General features: G+C 44.7%; 1 protein-coding gene across 2 annotated transcripts in view; it reads right to left on the bottom strand.

The window, feature by feature from the left end:
- Positions 1–20335, bottom strand: part of LOC121541889 (ephrin type-B receptor 4a-like) — a 34821-nt gene that overhangs the window by 9544 nt on the left and 4942 nt on the right. For both annotated transcript variants that reach the window (XM_041851259.2, XM_041851260.2), the window contains exons 2-5: positions 12702–12772; positions 10950–11231; positions 8594–8984; positions 3526–3678 (exon numbers count right to left, since the gene is read on the bottom strand). In XM_041851259.2, the coding sequence (XP_041707193.1) occupies positions 3526–3678; positions 8594–8984; positions 10950–11231; positions 12702–12772 (897 nt within the window). The remainder of the gene's footprint in view (positions 1–3525; positions 3679–8593; positions 8985–10949; positions 11232–12701; positions 12773–20335) is intronic.

The following is a 20335-nucleotide window of genomic DNA, read 5'->3' as shown; positions in this document are numbered from 1 at the left end:
TCACAGTCTACTTGAACAGAGCAATACCCAATCATGAGGCATCAAAGCCAAAGGAACTGAATAATATTAAGAAATGCTATAGACGGAAGGAAAGTATTGTGGAAACCTACCAAAAAAAACATTAGGCAACAACAAATTCAATCCCTTTTAGACAACTTTCTGGACAAAACGTTTCACTGTAATAGTGAAGGTGTAAACTTGGCAGTAGAAAACCTAAACAGTATATTTAGCCTCTCAGCTTCCCTATCAAATCAAAAAAATTCAAACAGAAAACCGAACAAAATTAACAACAATGACAAATGGTTTGATGAAGAATGCAAAGTGAATCAGTAAAACAAAACAGAAATACACTATGGAAAAAGAAGGAACAGCACGTCAGAAATCAGCTCAATGTAATTGAAGAATCCATAGACTGTAACCACTTCTGGGAAAATCGGAAAACACTAAACAAACAACAACACGAAGAGTTATCTATCCAAAACGGAGATGGGTAAACCACTTCTCCAATCTTTTTGGCCCTATAACAAAGAACAAAGAACAAAAACCTATACATGATCAAATACAAATCTTAGAATCAACTATTAAAGACTACCAGAACCCACGGAATTCTTCAATTACATTGAATGAACTACAGGACAAAATACAAACCTTCCAACCCAAAAAGGCCAGTGGTGTTGATGGTATCCTCAATGAGATGATAAAATATACAGACCACAAAATTCCAATTGGCTATACTTAAACTCTTTAACATCATCCTTAACTCTGGCATCTTCCCCAATATTTGGAACCAAGGACTGATCACCCCAATCCACAAAAGTGGAGAAAAATTTGACCCCAATAACTACGTGGGATATGCGTCAACAGCAACCTTGGGAAAATCCTCTGCATTATCATTAACAGTCGACTCGTACATTTCCTCAGTGAAAACAATGTACTGAGCAAATGTCAAATTAGCTTTTTACCAAATTACCGTACGACAGACCACATATTCACCCTGCACACCCTAATTGACCAACAAACCAAAACAAAGGCAAAGTCTTCTCATGCTTTGTTGATTTTAAAAACCTTTTGACTCAATTTGGCATGAGGGTCTGCTATACAAATTGATGGAAAGTGGTGTTGGGGGAAAAACATACGACATTATAAAATGTACACAAACAACAAGTGTGCGGTAAAAATTGGCAAAAAACACACACATTTCTTTCCACATGGCCGTGGGGTGCGACAGGGAAGCAGCCTAAGTCCCACCCTCTTCAATATTTAAACTCAGCAAAAAAAGAAACCTCCTTTTTTCAGGACCCTGTCTTTCAAAGATAATTTGTAAAAATCCAAATAACTTCACAGATATTCATTGTAAAGGGTTTAAACACTGTTTCCCATGCTTGTTCAACTAACTATAAACAATGAATGAACATGAACCTGTGGAACGGTCGTTAAGACACTAACAGCTTACAGACGTTAGGCAATTAAGGTCACAGTTATGAAAACTTAGGACACTAAAGATGCCTTTCTACTGACTCTGAAAAACACCTAAAGAAAGACGCCCAGGGTCCCTGCTCATCTGCGTGAATGGGCCTTAGGCATGTTGCAGGGAGGCATGAGGACTGCAGATGTGACCAGGGCAATAAATTGCAATGTCTGTACTGTGAGATGCCTAAGACAGCGCTACAGGGAGAAAGGACGGACAACTGATCGTCCTCGCAGTGGCAGACCACGTGTAACAACACCTGCACAGGATCGGTACATCCGAACATCACACCTGCGGGAAGGTACAGGATGGCAACAACAACTGCCCAAGTTACACCAGGAATGCACACTCCCTCCATCAGTGCTCAGACTGTCCGCAATAGGCTGGACTGAGGGCTTGTAGGCCTGTTGTAAGGCAGGTCCTCACCAGACATCACCGGCAACAACGTCGCCTATGGGCATAAACCCACCATCGCTGGACCAGACAGGACTGGCAAAAAAGTGCTCTTCACTGACGAGTCGCGGTTTTGTCTCACCAGGGGTGATAGTTGGATTCGCGTTTATCGTCGAAGGAATGAGCGTTACACCGAGGCCTGTACTCTGGAGCGGGATCGATTTGGAAGTGGAGGGTCCCTCATGGTCTGGGGCGGTGTGTCACATCATCATCGGACTGAGCTTGTTGTCATTGCAGGCAATCTCAACGCTGTGCGTTACAGGGAAGACATCCTCCTCCCTCATGTTGTACCCTTCCTGCAGGCTCATCCTGACATGACCCTCCAGCATGACAATGCCACCAGCCATACTGATCGTTCTGTGCGTGATTTCCTGCAAGACAGGAATGTCAGTGTTCTGCCATGGCCAGGGAAGAGCCCGGATCTCAATCCCATTGAGCAAGTCTGGGACCTGTTGGATCGGAGCGTGAGGGCTAGGGCCATTCCCCCCAGAAATGTCTGGGAACTTGCAGGTGCCTTGGTGGAAGAGTGGGGTAACATCTCACAGCAATAACTGGCAAATCTGGTGCATTCCATGAGGAGATGCACTGCAGTACTTAACCCCCCCTTTGTTCAGGGACACATTATTCAATTTCTGTTAGTCACATGCCTGTGGAACTTGTTCAGTTTATGTCTCAGTTGTTGAATCTTGTTATGTTCATACAAATATTTACACATGTTAAGTTTGCTGAAAATAAACGCAGTTTGCTGAGTTTATATCAACAAATTGGCGAGGGCACTAGAACAGTCACCGGCCTCCTGCAGTGGATGTCTACCACAGCATTCTGCAGCGATACGCCATCCCATCTGGTTTGGGCTTAGTGGGACTATCATTTGATTTTTAACAGGACAATGACCCAACACACCTCCAGGCTGTGTAAGGGCTATTTTACCAAGAAGGAGAGTGATGGAGTGCTGCATCAGATGACCTGGCCTCCACAATCACCCAACCTCAACCCAATTGAGATGGTTTGGGATGAGTCGGACCGCAGAGTGAAGGAAAAGCAGCCAACAAGTGCTCAGCATATGTGGGAACTCCTTCAAGACTGTTGGTAAAGCATTCCAGGTGAAGCTGGTTGAATGCCAAGAGTGTGCAAAGCTGTCATCAAGGCAAAGGGTGGCTATTTGAAGAATCTCAAATATAAAATATATTTTGATTTGTTTAACACTTTTTTGGTTACTACATGATTCCATATGTGTTATTTCATAGTTTTGATGTCTTCACTATTATTCTACAATGTAAAAAATAGTAAGAAATAAAGAAAACCCCTTGAATGAGTAGGTGTGTCCAAACTTTTGACTGGTAGTGTACTGCACTAGCTTTGGCAATGTTAACATATGTTTCCCATGCCAATAAAGCCCTTAAATTGAAATTGAATTGAGAGAGAGAGAGAGAGAGAGAGAGAGAGAGAGAGAGAGAGAGAGAGAGAGAGAGAGAGAGAGAGAGAGAGAGAGAGAGAGAGATAGAGAGAGAAAGAGAGAGAGAGAAAGAAAGAGAGAGAGAAAGAGAGTATCAGGTGAAAATAAATAGAGGTTAGAGTATGTATGTAATAATGTTTGTACTCACTGGTACATGGGGTATCTGGGGTGTCAGAGTTGGCGCGGAGGTATCCTGGACGACACTGACACACAGGTGAGCCTGTCACCACAGCATGGCTGAACCCTGGACAGGCCTGGCACTGCCCCCCCGAGCCAGACCTAAACTGACCCACAGAACAGGCTGTAGGGAGGGAGGGAGGGGAGGGAGAAGGAAAGTTAGCATGGCCCTGAACATCACCACAAACCGCAGCATCAGAAACCATCACTTCAAGCAGCACAGTGTCCCATCATAGCGCGTCAGGTCGGGAGACAAAAAGCATCCCAAAAAAGACAAACAGTACAGGAATGCTCTTTAATAACTGCCAAGATAAATAAACACAATGAAATGGATGTGAATGTGCTCTCCTCTCTTCGCTCACATCCCTCGTTCACACGGACACCCATATTCATTCAGTGTAAACAGCCTATAAACCGAGCCTGCTCCCTGACACACTAGGCTCATTCAGCCAGGGGGATCCGCACAGCAAGTGTGTACGAGTGTGTTATTGCAATATCTGCTCTGTTCACTTTTTGTTTGAATAAAAGTCTACTCAAATAGATCTAATACATAACTGTATTCATTTGGCAAGGGTATTCATTTGTGGATATTGAAGGTCTAATTCTAGCCTGTGAAGTCAGGAGTAATATTAGACTCCTGACCAAGCAAACTGGGAACATTCCCAGAACATTAGGTAAGATTCCCATTAAGTTCTAGTTAGGGGTTTATCTAATATTAGGATGATAACATCCCAAAAACATTGAAATAATGTTTTTGATAACAAAATATTTTTTGCAAAAAATTATTGAAATGAAATATCCTTGGACTGTTCTCCTAACATTCACTAAAATGTTGTGCATAACATCTGTAACAACCACCACAGAACATTCCCCAAAAGTTCTCATTAGGTTTCCAGGTAATTTAATAACACAATGTACCAGTAATGTTTCAGAGCAAACCAAAATTTGATATGTGAAATTTCCCAGAACATTAGTTAGGTTGCGGCAAATGTTCTCATAACACAGAAACTGTCCAGTCATACGGATTATATAATGTTTGTATAAAACATTCCACTGATGTTGCAAGAACGTTCCTAGAACATATTTTGTCTGTTCTTTAAAGGTTCCCAGAATGTTTCATTAGGTTGTGGGAACAGTCTGGTGGGAACATTGTTGGGACATCACAAAAGATAAGTTCCCAAAACACAAAAAAACTATTCTACAATGTTTATTTTAGGGTGCAAAAAACATTCACCTGATGTAACAAGAACGTTCCCAGAACACAGTTTGTCTGTTCTTTAAAGGTTCCCAGAATGTTTCATTAGGTTGTAGGAACAGTCTGGTGGGAACATTGTTTTAGTTGTTATCTACGAATTGTATTTCCCCATGAGGGACAATAAAGTTGGATTTTATTGTACTTTATCGAATAACATGGTAACGCTTATCATCAGTAATGAGGTAGGGCTACAGTGTTGGTTGTTATTCTACTTGTACAGCGTCTGTGTTTAATGGGTTGTTGTAGGGTTAAAACAAAGCCAGGTTGCCTAACAGTGGAGGACTCTACGACTCACAGGAGCCAAGTTATCATTAACCAAATAGAGAGGCTAAACAGTTAAGGTGTTAACTCTGCCAGGCAGGAAGCTACATGTTTGCAGAAAAAAGCCCTGCGTCAGCCTAATCACTGAATAAGATGACATCATTACAATTCAAGTGGCCCTGGCCTTCCTTTCCCAGACAGTATAAATATACTTTCTCTTTGTTATCCGTGTACAGGGAATAACTTTCACCCTCTCTCTTTCTCCCTACCTCTCTCTCTCTCTTTCTCTCTACCTGTCTCTCTCTCTTTCCCTCTCTCCCTATTGTGTCTGAGCTGGTCCTTTGTATAAGAAGAGCACATGTACCTGAGCAGTGCAGGGTTAAAACAATGTGCAAACAGCTACAGAGTACAACACAAAAGTATCTCTAAAGAATCACAAAAGAATCATAAAAGAAACCTTACCTCGATATTGCATAGAGTCTACAATGTATCTTAATAAAAGGCATTGACAGAGAGTGGAGCTGCTCTTAGGGTCATACTGATAGATGTAGGATCTTAAATTGAGCCAGTTTGCTACAGCAGGAAAATAATCCTGCAGCAACAGGACATTTGAATTTTTCATTAGGGCAAATCAAGTCTGAAATATCAAAGTGAAAATTACAAACTTTAAGAGCCTTTCTAAAACTAAAATACACTACAAGTTTGCAGGAACATTTTCAGCAACAAAAGAGTGATCAAATGAAGATCCTACATCTGTAGTTTCCCCTAACAGACCTAACCTCTGACCAGAGCACAGGGAGCAACACAGCCACCCAGAGACAGAGACATCAGAGTGCTGTTCATAAATACCCTTTAACTGGCTGGCTGCTGGTGGGATGCTGCAGGGGGAAGACGTTTATAGCTAACAGATAGGCTCGAGCCGGGCCACTTAAAGAGCTTTATGGCCTATCTCCCCCCCGCTGATGGCACACTCTCAATACATCAACACACACACTGCCTTTTACCACACGCTTCCCTCTTCTCTGGTGGAGAGAGATGACAAACTTGGTACATTAAAACAAGAAGACAGCAATAGAAGTTAGCTAAAACACTGTCTGCTGAATTGTATGCTTGGCTGTGTGTTTATGCTGATGTGCTAGTGAGGCAGCAACGTGTGAGAGATAGAGAGAGCGAGAGATGAGGGGAGAGAGAGGAGAGAGAGAGAGAGTGTGTTACCTTTCTCCTTAGAGTAGTGTGTGGAATGTGACTAGGGTTGCAAAATTCCGGGAACTTTCAATAAATCCCCTGGTTTTCCAGAAATGCTGGTTGGAGGATTCCGGATTTCCTGCTTATTCCTTCCTCAATCCGGGAATCTTCCAACCGGGATTTCGGAAAAAACAGGGACATTTATTGAAAAGTTCACGGAATTTTGCAACCCTAAATGTGACCCTATTGTGACCCTCCCTTTCCATTTCTCCAGGGGGGAGTGGGAGACAGGTGGAGGCCCATTTCACAATAGACACACATTGAAAGACTGAAATAAGAGCACAGTAATTAGCTAGACAGAGGCAACCCACCGCCTGTGGCATTTTGTGTGTGATGGTGTGGATATGAGGAAGAGGAGTGGTCTGCACTGTGTGTGTGTGCGCTTGTGTGTGCTTGTGTTAGCATGGCAGAGATTTATTGCCTTATCGTGCTCTTATCCTACATTTCAGTCCTCTGCTGTGGTGTGCCTGTAGTGACCTGCTGAGAGTGACCTGTCAGAGCAGCAACACACTGCATCTAACCAATGAAATGGAGGAGGATAAGATAGAGCAAGAGGAAATGAGTAAAACATTTTATCTGCATTTCTGTCCATCTGTCTCTCGCCACCTGTGTGTGTGTGTGTGTGGCTGTACATGGATAATTCATCTCATTATGGGAGATGTAGAGCCCCAGAGAGAAAACCCCCCTGCTTCTCTCTCTGTTGTCAGGTTGGCTTTGATGTACCGGTAATGGGTAGATTCTTTACCTTCACCCTCCCTCCTCTCTTCTCCTCCCTCCCTCCTCTCTTCTCCTCCCTCCCTCCTCTCTTCTCCTTCCTCCTCTTTTCTCCTCCCTCCATTAATGGCTGTGTAACTGGGTATGACAGACAGTCCTGACATGTCCTAAACGCCACCCTCAGCCGCCCAGCCCTGTGACACCGCCCTCACCTCTGACCTCTGCCCTTCTCCCCCTGACCTCCCTCAGTCCCCTCAGTATCCCAGGCCCTGCCCCATCACGCTCCCTGGTAATACTGCTTCTGTAAGCCTCTTCTCTTCTGTCCCCCGCCCGCCCTCCATTGTTTCATTGTTTAGGCCTCAGCTCTCTCTGTGTGAGTGAGAAAGAGAGAGCGTGTGTCCGCTCACCAACCAAGAATTCACAAAATGGGACAAACACCAAATTGAGACCGCATGCAGAATTCTGCGAAAAAATACCCTTAGTGTACAACGGGAAAAAAACACAAAATAATGCATGCAGAGCAGAATTAGGCTGATACCCGCTAATTATCAAAATCCAGAAAAGATATGTTAAATTTTATAACCACTTAAAAGGAAGCAACTCCCAAACCTTCCATAACAAAGCCATCACCTACAGAGAGAAGAGTCCCCTAAGCAAGCTGGTCCTGGGGCTCTTCATGAACACAAACAGACCCCACAGAGCCCCAGGACAACAACACAATTAGACCCAATCAAATCAAAAAGAGAATTACTTGACACATTGGAAATAATTAACAAAAAAACAGAGCAAACTAGAATGCTATTTGGCCCTAAACAGAGAGTACACAGTGGCAGAATACCTGACCACTGTGACTGACCCAAACTTAAGGAAAGCTTTGACTGTGTACAGACTCAGTGAGCATAGCCTTGCTATTGAGAAAGGCCGCCGTATGCAGACCTGGCTCTCAAGAGAAGACAGGCTATGTGCACACTGCCCACAAAATGAGGTGGAAACTGAGCTGCACTTCCTAACCTCCTGCCAAATGTATGACCATATTAAAGACACATATTTCCCTCAGATTACACAGATCCACAAAGAATTTGAAAACAAACCCAATTTTGATAAACTCCCTTTTCTACTGGGTGAAATACCACAGTGTGCCATCACAGCAGCAATATTTGTGACCTGCTCCCACAAGAAAAGGGCAACCAGTGAAGAACAAACACCATTGTAAATACAACCCATATTTATGTTTATTTATTTTCTCATTTGTACTTTAACTATTTGCACATTGTTACAACACTGTATATATACATAATATGACATTTGAAATGTCTTTATTCTTTTGGAACTTCTGAGTGTAATGTTAACTGTTAATATTTATTGTTTATTTCACTTTTGTTTACTATCTACTTCACTTGCTTTGGCAATGTTAACATGTTTCCCATGCCAATAAAGCCCTTAAATTGACATTGAAATTGAATTGAGTGTGTGTGAAAGGACAGAGAGAATAGCTTCCCACCTAAACAGATGAGACGGCATACTATACTCTCTTGTCTTCCAACCCCCCCCCCCCCCTCCTTACCTGAGCAGCTGGTGTGTCCGTCGGCGGGTTCGTACCCGGGCAGACAGCCACAGGAAGTAGTGGGCTGGCCCACCCATTGGCCATCCTCTCCACAAAATAGTTTTGGTGGGCGTGGCCGGGGCCCCTGCTGGGCGGCGTTGTCCACACACACTCCCTGGGCCTCCTGTACGAGGGTGCGGGGCACGGTCTCAGGGAAGGAGGACAGGGAGCTGGCCAGGGCGGGACACTTCTTAAAGAACACCCTGACAGACAGCAGGGCCATGCAGGCTCCCTGGGCCTGGAAGGCCAGGTAGAAACCCCTCTTAGACAGAGGCCCCAGCCGCAGGGTCTTCACATTGAACTTACGCTCCCCGCCCTTCCTCAGCAGGAAGTCTGCAGCCACTGTGTCCACCTACAGGATGACAGGAGGGAGAGGCAGACGGTCAACACAAACACAGGAAGTAATATCTCTACATGGAATCCAACATCCCAACAGTCTATTTGAAGAGCTCACATTCCAGTGGGTCCGTGTGTGTTCAGTACCTGTGTACCTTGGTGTAGGGGTTTTCCATCCAGGGCAGCTGTGTATGTCAGTATGTGTACAGCTGTTGACCGTGGTGTAGGGGTTCTCTCCATCGAGGAGGGTTTTGTTGTTGACTGTTGATGTGTGTGTGTATGTTAGTGTGTGTGTGTATACAAAATAAAATAAAATAAAAATGTTATTTGTCACATGTGCCGAATACTGTGAAATTATTAATTACAAGCCCTTAACCAACAATGCAGTTCAATTAATAGAGTTAATAAAATATTTACTAAATAAACTAAAGTAAAAAAATAATATAAAAAGTAACACAATAAAATAACAATAACGAGGGGGTACCGGTACAGAGTCAATGTGCGGGGGTACAGGTTAGTCGAGGTCATTTGTACATGTAGGTAGGGGTAAAGTGACTATGCATAGATAATAAACAGCGAGTAGCAGCAGTGTAAGCAGGAGGGGGGGGGGGCAATGTAAATAGTCCGGGTGGCCATTTGATTAATTGTTCAGCAGTCTTACGGCTTGGCGGTAAAAGATGTTAAGGAGCCTTTTGGACCGAGACTTGGCGCTCCGATACCGCTTGCCGTGCGGTAGCAGAGAGAAGAGTCTATGACTTACATGACTGGAGTCTTTGACAATTTTTTGGGCCTTCCTCTGACACCGCCTAGTATATATGTCCTGGATGTCAGGAAGCTTGGCCCCAATGATGTACTGGGCTGTACGCACTACCCTCTGAAGATCTGGGGACCCATGCCAAATCTTTTCAGTGTCCTGAGGGGGAAAAGGTGTTGTCGTGCCCTCTTCACAACTTTCTTGGTGTGTTTGGACCATGATAGTTTGTTGGTGATGTGTTGTTGCCGACCCTTACCACCTGGGGGCGGCCCGTCAGGAAGTCCAGGATCCAGTTGCAGAGGGAGGTGTTTGGTCCCAGGGTCCATAGCTTAGTGATGAGCTTTGTGGGCACTATGGTGTTGAACGCTGAGCTGTAGTCAATGAACAACATTCTCACATAGGTGTTCCTTTTGTCCAGGTGGGAAAGAGCGATTGAGATTGCGTAATCTGTGGATCTGTTGGGGCGGTATATGAATTGGAGTGGGTCTAGTGTTTCCGGGATGATGGTGTTGATATGAGCCATGACCAGCCTTTCAAAGTACTTCATGGCTACTGACGTGAGTGCTACGGGGCAGTAGTCATTTAGGCAGGTTACCTTCGCTTTCTTGGGCACACGGACTATGGTGGTCTGCTTGAAACATGTAGGTATTACAGACTCGGTCAGGGAGAGGTTGAAAATGTCAGTGAAGACACTTGCCAGTTGGTCCGCGCATGCTCTGAGTACACGTCATGGTAATCCGTCTGGCCCCGTGGCCTTGTGAATGTTGACCTGTTTAAAGGTCTTGCTCACATCGGCTATGGAGAGCGTGATCACACAGTCGTCCGAAGCTATCATAAAAGGCATTTAGCCCGTCTGGTAGGCTCGCGTCAATGGGCAGCTCGCGGCTGGGTTTCCCTTTGTAGTCTGTAATAGTTTGTAAGCCCTGCCACATCCGACGAGCGTCAGAGCCGGTGAAGTAGGATTCAATCTTAGTCCTGTATTGACGCTTTGCCTGTTTGATGGTTCGTCTGAGGGCATTGCGGGATTACTTATAAGGGTCCGGATTAGTGTCCCACACTGTCACAGTACTCACTGTTCTGATATCCAGAAGCTCTTTTCGGTCATAAGAGACAGTAGCAGAAACATTATGTACAAATAAGTTACAAACAATGCAAAAAAACACACAAAATAGCACAGTTGGTTAGGAGCCCATTCCCTCCGGCGCCATTGTTACTATAGCTGTGTACCTTAGTATAGGGATTCTCCATCCAGGATGGGTGTGTAGGTGTAGCCTCGTCAGAGTCGGCCTGGTAGTAGAAGAGGTTGAAGGTCTCTTTGCAACTGCGGTGGTGTGTGACTCTGGAGGAACACTCGATCACGGTGAAGCGCAGCTCCACGTACACCTGGGAAGCTCCCCGACGCTGGATCAGCCCGCTGCGCAGCCAATGGCTGGAGGCGCCGTCCATCTGGCAGATCTGATAGGTCCTCACACTGTTGTTCTCCTCGTCCAGACCACTCACCTCCTCCCACTGAGAAGAGATGGTTAGACAGTAATACCATCACTGAAACATCATCATATAGTCATTCTATCCTCCTGATTCCTGCTTACAAGCAAAAACTACAGCAGGAAGCACCAGTGACTCGGTCAATAAAGAAGTGGTCAGATAACGCAGATGCTAAGCTACAGGACTGTTTTACTAGCACAGACTGGAATATGTTCCGGGATTCTTCCGATGGCATTGAGGAGTACACCACATCAGTCACTGGCTTCATCAAGTGCCTCGATGACGTCCCCCCCCCCGTATGTACATACCCCAACCAGAAGCCATGGATTACAGGCAACATCCGCACTGAGCGGGACTCTAACCCGGACGCTTATAAGAAATCCCGCTATGCCCTCCGACGAACCATCAAACAGGCAACGCGTCAATACAGGACTAAGATTGAATCGTACTACACCGGCGCCGACGCTTGTCGGATGTGGCAGCAAACTATTACAGACTACAAAGGGAAGCACAGCTGCGAGCTGCCCAGTGACACAATCCTACCAGACGAGGTAAATCACTTCTATGCTCGCTTCGAGGCAAGCAACACTGAAGCATGTATGAGAGCATCAGCTGTTCCGGATGACTGTGTGATCACGCTCTCCATAGCCGATGTGAGTAAGACCGTTAAACCGGTCAACATTCACAAGGCCGCAGGGCCAGACGGATTACCAGGATGTGTACACAGAGCATGCGCTGACCAACTGGCTAGTGTCTTCACTAACATATTCAACCTGTCCCTGACTGAGTCTGTAATACCAATGTTTCAAGCAGACCACCATAGTCCCTGTGCCCAAGAACACTAAGGTAACCTGCCTAAATGACTACAGACCCATAGCACTCACGTCTGTAGCTATGAAATGCTTTGAAAGGCTTGTCATGGCTCACATCAACACCATTATCCCAGAAACCCTAGACCCACTCCAATTTGCATACCGCCCCAACAGATCCACAGATGATGCCATCTCTAATGCACTCCATGGGTTCTCAGATCCTCAAAAAGTTATCCAGCTGCACCATTGAGAGCATTCTAACTGGTTGCATCACTGCCTGGTATGGCAACTGCTCGGCCTCCGACCGCAAGGCACTACAGAGGGTAGTGCGTACGGCCCAGTACATCACTGGGGCCAAGCTTCCTGCCATCCAGGACCTCTATACCAGGCTGTGTCAGAGGAAGGCGCAAAAAATTGTCAAAGACTCCAGCCACCCTAGTCATAGACTGTTCTCTCTGCTACCGCACGGCAAGCAGTACCGGAGCGCCAAGTGTAGGTCCAAAAGGCTTCTTAACAGCTTCTACCCTCAAGCCATAAGACTACCCTCAAGCTAATCAAATGGCTACCCAGACCATTGTGGACAGAGGAGTCGAGGAGAGGACAGACTTTTCGGCAATTGAGAATCTCCCAGTGAGAAAATAGAAGAGAATGAGAGGATACATTTGGGGGTCAGTATACACACCTGAGGGTTGTCATGGGAGTAGATGGTCCATCTCAGATCTGACGTCTCTGTCTTAGTGTTCATCAGGACCTCTGCGAAGACAGACGCGGAACAACATGTTATTACACATATGGTAAAGAAGGACACACACACTTCAACGGTAGACCCAGAGACATTTTAATACTGTCACAGTTCTCCCCGTGTTCAGTTGGTTGAGGCAGTAGAACTGTGTCATGTATAAATCAACTAGCTCTAGCTATACGCACTGCTTCAATGTAAAAGGGGGGGGTACGGTCACTACTGAGAGGGACATTAAACAGTGAGAAACAGAGTACTGTGCCAAATAGACCCTGCTTCTTTCCCCTCCTTTTAGCTCTCTTCCCCTACACCCCTTCCCCTCCCTCACTCCCTCCCTCCCACTCCTCCATGTATGTGGTCAGTATCGTACAGGTCTGGCCTAATGCCTCCCCCCTTGTTTCTAGATTAAAAATAACCTGCTGAGAAACCTCTCTGTCCTCAGGGGGAAAGGGGGACATAGGGACTAGCTGTGAGAACAAGGGGATATTCCAAATTCACATACACAACACAACAGACACATGCACACACACACACACAACAAACAAGCTCATTCTCATGTATTCACAGTGCACACACAAACATGCTTGTCTTGTGCATACACCTACTGCACAACATGCACACCCCTCCAGCCGTGAGCTGTGATTAAAAATGAAATTATTTTGTGTAATCTCCTGAAGCGTCGGCCTAATACCAGCTCTCTAACAGCCAGAACAGTTCTGCTATGATTGAGTAATTCAATACGGACTGAGACCAGAAGAGGAACAATGCAGAAATATCACAGGCAAGCGGAGCTGAAATTATTTATTTTCCTGTGAAAATGTCTCTTCACCCAGCCGTCCCTTAGTAGACTGGCTCTCTCCTGTATTGTGAGCTGCCCATTAGTTATTGATGGGAGGAGGTTTCCTTGCAGTGGTGTGTTTTAAAGCCATGTCCTGTTTGTCCATCCCTAAGGGGTTTCCCTGCAGGGATCTTTCTCAGGGGTCAGGCTGTCTGCAGGTACGACAGTCACATGACCATCCCCGGCCGTGCCCACATCGTCTCCCCACTACCAGGCTTCCTCTGATCTATGATTACACCTCTTCAGAGCACCGTACACAAATACTACATTTTCTCTTTATCTCTTCAATTCCTTCCTTCCTTCCTTCTCTCTCTCACCCCACCCTGCCTTTGTCTCAAAAGGGAATTACTTGTATCTGTCTTGGTACACTACTCTCTGGCACAGTCTGCTTTTGTAAAGATAAAATGAAAGGTTTCTATCACTTGTGTGATTTCTGGGTGAGCTGTCTTTAGAACAGAGCAGCGCCATGCCATCAATAATTCCGATTTGATAAGAATCCTGCAGGTTTGACAGATTGTCGTTACACTAAGGCTCATTTGATACATGCGCCCGGCTTTAACAGTCACCCCTCCCTGTCTCTGACAAGCTAAACCCTCTCTCTCTCTCTCTCTCTCTCTCTCTCTTGCGTTCTCCATCTCCATTGACAGTCCCTGAGAGCCCTGACATCTCCCTCCCTCTCTCTCTCCCATCCTTCCCTCCGTTTCTCAAACACACTCTTCTCCCATCCTTCCCTGGGACTAGCAGGCTGCAGAGGGCTGATAACCACAGTCCAACACCCTGAATAAAGAGATCAACACTCTGGAGGCAAGGAGAGTGGGTGGGGTGAGGAGGCTGAGGGGTGAAGGGGTGAGGAGGATGAAGGGTGATGGGAGGAGAAGGATGAGAGGTGAATGGGTGAGGAGGATTAGGGGTGATTTGGTGAGGAGGATGAAGGGTGAAGGGGGAGAAGGATGAGGGGTGAAGGGTTGTGTAGGGGGCGGCAGGGTCGCTCTCAGCTTTAGACAGGAGTGGAAAAAGTTTAACTCCATCCTTAGGGAATGGAGGAATGGGAAGGTATGGTGGTGAGGTGGAAATGGAGGGTTGGAGAAAACACCATCTCACCTGGTGTTTCCCCAGTCTGTGTTCTGTCTCAAGTTCACAGGAAAACAAATTATACACCGTCTTCATGGTGGTAACTGGTGTGCCACTTTAAAATTGAGTCACGGACACACCCACACACACACTGTGCCATTCCTCACCTGCTGATGTCCTATGATGATCATTTATAAGGAGCAGCGGAAACACAGCGGTCACCCCCTCCAGGCACAGCCCAGTACGTCAGCCGTGTGTATGAGGTGTGTGTGTAATCAGTGTTAATCACTGCTCTATCATTATGTTTTATGAGACAGGATGTCTGAGGGTTTCTATATATGCATGTACAGACATGTACCGCTATATGATACAGTACAGCCCATCCAACAGTAAATGGAGGATATCATTGAGACGGGGGGCTGACTGAACACACAGACACACACATGCACAGACACACACACAAACACACACCACACTCTTAGAAAAAAGGGTTCCAAAAGGGTTATTCAGCTGTCCCCATAGGATAACCCTTTTTGGTTCCAGGTAGAATCCCTCTGTGGAAAGGGTTTTACATGGAACCCAAAAGGGTTCTACCTGGAACCAAAAAGGGTTCTTCAAAGGGTTCTCCTATGGGGACAACCAAAGAAACCTTTAATGTTCAAGATAGCACTGTTTTTTCTAAGAGTGCAGGGTTGGGCTCAATTCAGAATTTTGGAATTGACTCCCATTCAACTCATGAGTTGAAATTGAATCGGCCACACCCCACAGGATATATAGAATTTGAGTTTGAGTGACAGGAAGTAGAATTCAAATAAATTCCACTCAGTCATAGAACATGAGAGTTTAATTGAATCTGACAGTTCACACTTCCAGATACCAAAGAATATATCACTTTTCTCTAGAAACAATTCTTATATACTCTTTCAACCTTAGTGCTTAGAATAGCCAATTACAGTATATTTCCACCAACCATTTCATTTGTTTGGCTTCTTTTTGAAGGCTTTTGGGTCAACTTGAGGGTTAAACAAATGCATTCTGGGTAATGTAGTATTTCCACCCCATATTGAACAAAATGTAAGTGATTAATTCAATATAATAACTTAGAATATTCACATACAAGTTTTGTTTTTTCCTTTATCATTAATTTTAACAGTTTGTCAGGAATCAATTGTTTCAACAATATTTTTTATGCATGTATATAACGACATGTTTGTCACGATCGTTATGTGAAGCGGACCAAGGCGCAGCATGATAGGCGTACATACTTTATTAAGTGTACACACACGAACAAAAACAACAAAACGATACGTGAAGTCCTAGGTAATACAACAAACCATACGGAACAAGATCCCACAATAAACTGGTGAAAACAGGCTGCCTAAGTATGGTCCCCAATCAGAGACAACGAGCTACAGCTGTCTCTGATTGGGAACCACGCTGGCCAACATAGAAATAAACGATCTAGAACAAAACCCATAGAAAACTAAACATAACAAGTTCACACCCTGGCTCAACATTTAAGAGTCCCCAGAGCCAGGGCGTGACAATGTTTGATGTTTTATGTACAAGATGTATATTTGTGTAGACTACACCTAATATTGAATAGAAGAGGCCTTTGAATTTCATTTCATTACATTTCACTGAATTCAATTTTATTTCCTTTCTTTCAAATTTGAATTGCAATTCTGTATCCTGTTTAATACTTCAAATCAAATTAAATTCCAATTCAAGAAATTAATGGAATTTATGAGGCATTCTCAATTAAATTCTGACACACACACACACACACACACACACACACACACACACAGCCTGCTGGTTTTTGTAGACCAAAGACTGATCCCTGTAAGCTGGAGCCGTCCCTCATCCTGACCTTCCACCACCCTAAAGAGCAGTAAAGACTCCTGACCTTCCACCACCCTAAAGAGCAGTAAAGACTCCTGACCTTCCACCACCCTAAAGAGCAGTAAAGACTCCTGACCTTCCACCACCCTAAAGAGCAGTAAAGACTCCTGACCTTCCACCACCCTAAAGAGCAGTAAAGACTCCTGACCTTCCACCACCCTAAAGAGCAGTAAAGGCTCTGTTCCGTAGACTCCAACTCCAGCCACTCCACACAGCAGGTGAATAAACCCAAATGTCTCCGGTCTTTAAATACGTGACCTTGAATATGATAGCTGCTGCAAGGCCCTAACCGATTCTGAGTTGGAACACAAACCCTCTCTTTAATTACAGACCGACTTCTTCACTTTCCTCTCTACCTCTCCGCTACTTGCCCTTCCACTCTCTCGCTTTCTCTCTCTCTCTCTCTCTCTCTCTCTCTCTCTCTGGCTGCTCTGGAGTGTCATAGGGAAATTATAGGCCTGTGAGCCTTCACTCTGCATCGGCTACAATTAGACCCTTGCTTTAATTAAGGAAACCCAGAGTGCCAATTACCCCCTACACGCCTAGAGAGAGATGGAGAGAGGAGAGACAGAGAAGAGAGAGAAGGGAAGAGGGGAGAGAAGGGAAGAGGGGAGAGAAGGGAAGAGATAAAGTGGGAGGGTGGCTGAGAAGGAGAGAACAGAGTTGGATGGGAGAACATGCTGAGAGGAGAGCGGGAAAGAGAAAGACAGGGGTGGGGAGAAGAGTGCGGGAGTGTTGGACAGGGCTGACCTGGGTTAAGGATTTATGCGAGTGCTGGGAGGGAGAGACAGACAGAAACAGATGAAGGGAGAGAAGGAGATGAAAAAAGACTAGTGGAGCTTATCAGGGCATTTGGCCACTAAGACACCGCCTTGCAGTCTTCGTGTTTGTGTTTGTGTGTCTGCACGCACAAGAGTGTGCGTCATATATCACAATACAGATGTAAGATCTTAATTTGATCACTCTTTTGTTGCTGAGAAATATCCTGCACAGCAGGAAATGGAAACTAGCAGTGTATTTGAGTTTTTAAAAGGCTTTTAAAGTTTGTAATTTCCACTTAGAAATTTCAGACTTGATTTGCCCTAACGTGTATCAACCCCTACAAAAATGTCCATTCATTATAACCCACATAGTAATTCACATTTCCTGTTGCTGCAGGATTATTTTTCTGCTGTAGCAAAATGGCTCAAATTAAGATCCTACATCTGTAGTGTATGTTCAAAACCTGATGTGTGTCTGTTTGAGCCTGTGAGATTAGGGTCTCCCCCTCTACTCTAATCCCACTCCCCTCCTCCCTGTTTCCTGCTTCCCTGGTCTGGAGGGAGCTGAGGAGTGATGGACTGGCCACTGACATCCTCACACTGCATTCAGCATACCTACTGGAGCGAGAGGCCCTCTGAGAAAACATTACACTTCACTCTCTAATCTTATAATAAGGGCCACGTATGATAGCGCATGGACCTGTGTGAGTATTTACATGTAGAGAGAGAGAGAGAGAGAGAGAGATATATAGAGAGAGAGAGAGAGAGAGAGAGAGAGAGAGAGAGAGAGAGAGAGAGAGAGAGAGAGAGAGAGAGAGAGAGAGAGAGAGAGAGAGAGAGAGAGAGAGAGAGAGAGAGAGAGAGAGAGAGACAAAGACAAATGTTTTACTCCTTTACTCCTAGTCATCTATTCCTCTTCAGGGAAGCATGTCAAACAGCTCGGTGGTACTACTGTCCTTGTTCTCTCCTCTCCCAGGACACAACCTGACCCAGTTACTGTAGGGAGCAGACTACTGGCTACTGGCTACTGGCTACTGGACAGGGTCCGTTTCTGTGTGGGTGTGCAGCCAGAGTTGAATAACACAGCTGTGAACCAAAATGGCTGACCTTAGCAGTGGGGATTTAGTGTATTAAACCTACCCTCCATGTCTGGCATTCATTTGGGCTCAGAAATGTGCAAGTTACAATTGATTCAATGCCTGGAATTCTGGGTAACGTTCTAATATGGTGGCTGAAATGTCTGTGCCACAGCAGAACATATTGAAGTAGAAACTGCAGCATTTCCACACAGCAGACAAAAGTATTTAACAATCCTAGACTGTTGTCTGCAGAACATTGGAAAATGAAGGTGCACTATGCAGAAATCACTCCGCCATTTCCTGGTTGCTAAAATTCTAATAGTTTGCCTAATTTCAGTTTATGTGACAAAACAAAGAAATATAGTGTAGAGAATCATTGTACCATCTAAACCACTGTTAAATATATTTTCCATAACCAAAATGATTGTATTTTCAGCTGTTTGAAGCTGTTGTACAAAACCTAAAGTAAGACGCAAAAACGAAACTTATGAATGGGAAGCATAGAAATAGCGCACATAGAACATATCTACTGCTTTTTAGACTTGCGTTCAATGAGAATGACAGATTTATAACTCACATTTCTATGTGAATTTGGTCGGGTCATCCAAAAAGTTACATATTGCAGCTTTAACTCAACATTTCTGTCACGTTGCAGCTAGCTAATTGCTGAGATTGTTCAGCAGTTGACAGTAGTAATGTTCTGGGTTTGTTTCTCCCTGGTTGGATTTTAGTTCTGTAGCTAATCTCACACCAAAGGGGTGATCTGAAAGAGTCCAGATGACTTCCCACATCTCCCTCCCTGGCTAACAAAAGACACTGACTATGGGTGAGATTAAACTTCATAAAAGACCAATTAAGGAGAGCTGGAGTAGAACAAAGAAGCTCAGAGAGACACAGTGGAACAGCTTTCTACAAGATCAAGAAACCTCACTGATTACTGAGGGAAAACAGTGGTACAGTTGGCATGGTTTGATAGGCATCGTAACTAAACCAGTGTGTGTGTCTCTGTGTATGTTTAGAACAAAGGGTTTAGAATTAAGTCAACCCTCAAATCAAAGGCAGCTGTGTTTCTCTGTGATTGTTTCTGTTTAACTGATAGGGACTCAATGGTAACAAATCTGACGGAGATAACTCATTATATTTATAAGGATTTATAACGAGTTTATAAAGAGTTCATAAAGAGTAGTTCACAATTATCATCATGTGCTGAAGGAAACACACTTTGGTCCTGGTTACAGGTCTGTTTTCAAAGTGCACAATCTCCATTCAGCATGTTTACTGTCTGTTGTGTTTTAGTGGTTATTTTCCTCTTTGTGGTTCTGTTGTTCAATCTTTACTAATTTACAACCCATTTCTCTCTCCCCATCTCAGCACTCAAGTCACATCCTTATAATAAACTCTGGACAGTAAATGGTTTGCATGCATCTCCATGTCAGTCAGACTGGGAGCTCCTCCTGCCCACTAAAGACTGGGAAAGATACCAAACAAAAGGTCAGCTCTCACTCACACTTCTAAAAACGCACTCAAATATGCTCTGACGCCAAAAGTACACGCATCGACTGCAAAAATAATATGACCAACATCTACTGTCAGGTCACACTCTCTAACATCTGCCTTATTAACCATATCAATGTTAGGATCCTCATTGGTTACAGAGTAATACAAACGCACACACACATACACACTCAGTGACTAATCCGCAGTGGGAGGTGGACAGCTTGACTCTGGAGGACAGTCAGTCTGAATGGTAGAACAGATTCAGGCTAAAAAAACATCCAAAGATCAGCACATCCAAGCCCAGATACAAGAGAATACCCGCCCTGCATGGGTCTCCTCTTTCATTCTGACACATCCTCCTCTCCCTCTCTTTCACCAGCCAAGGAAACCAGACATATCGAGGGGTACAGTTCAAGATCTTCCTTC

Source organism: Coregonus clupeaformis, chromosome 27 (assembly GCF_020615455.1).
Source record: "Coregonus clupeaformis isolate EN_2021a chromosome 27, ASM2061545v1, whole genome shotgun sequence".
Taxonomy (NCBI): Eukaryota; Metazoa; Chordata; class Actinopteri; order Salmoniformes; family Salmonidae; genus Coregonus; species Coregonus clupeaformis.
The sequence above is the reverse complement of the archived record's forward strand: the minus strand, read 5'-3'. Positions and strand labels throughout refer to the sequence as shown.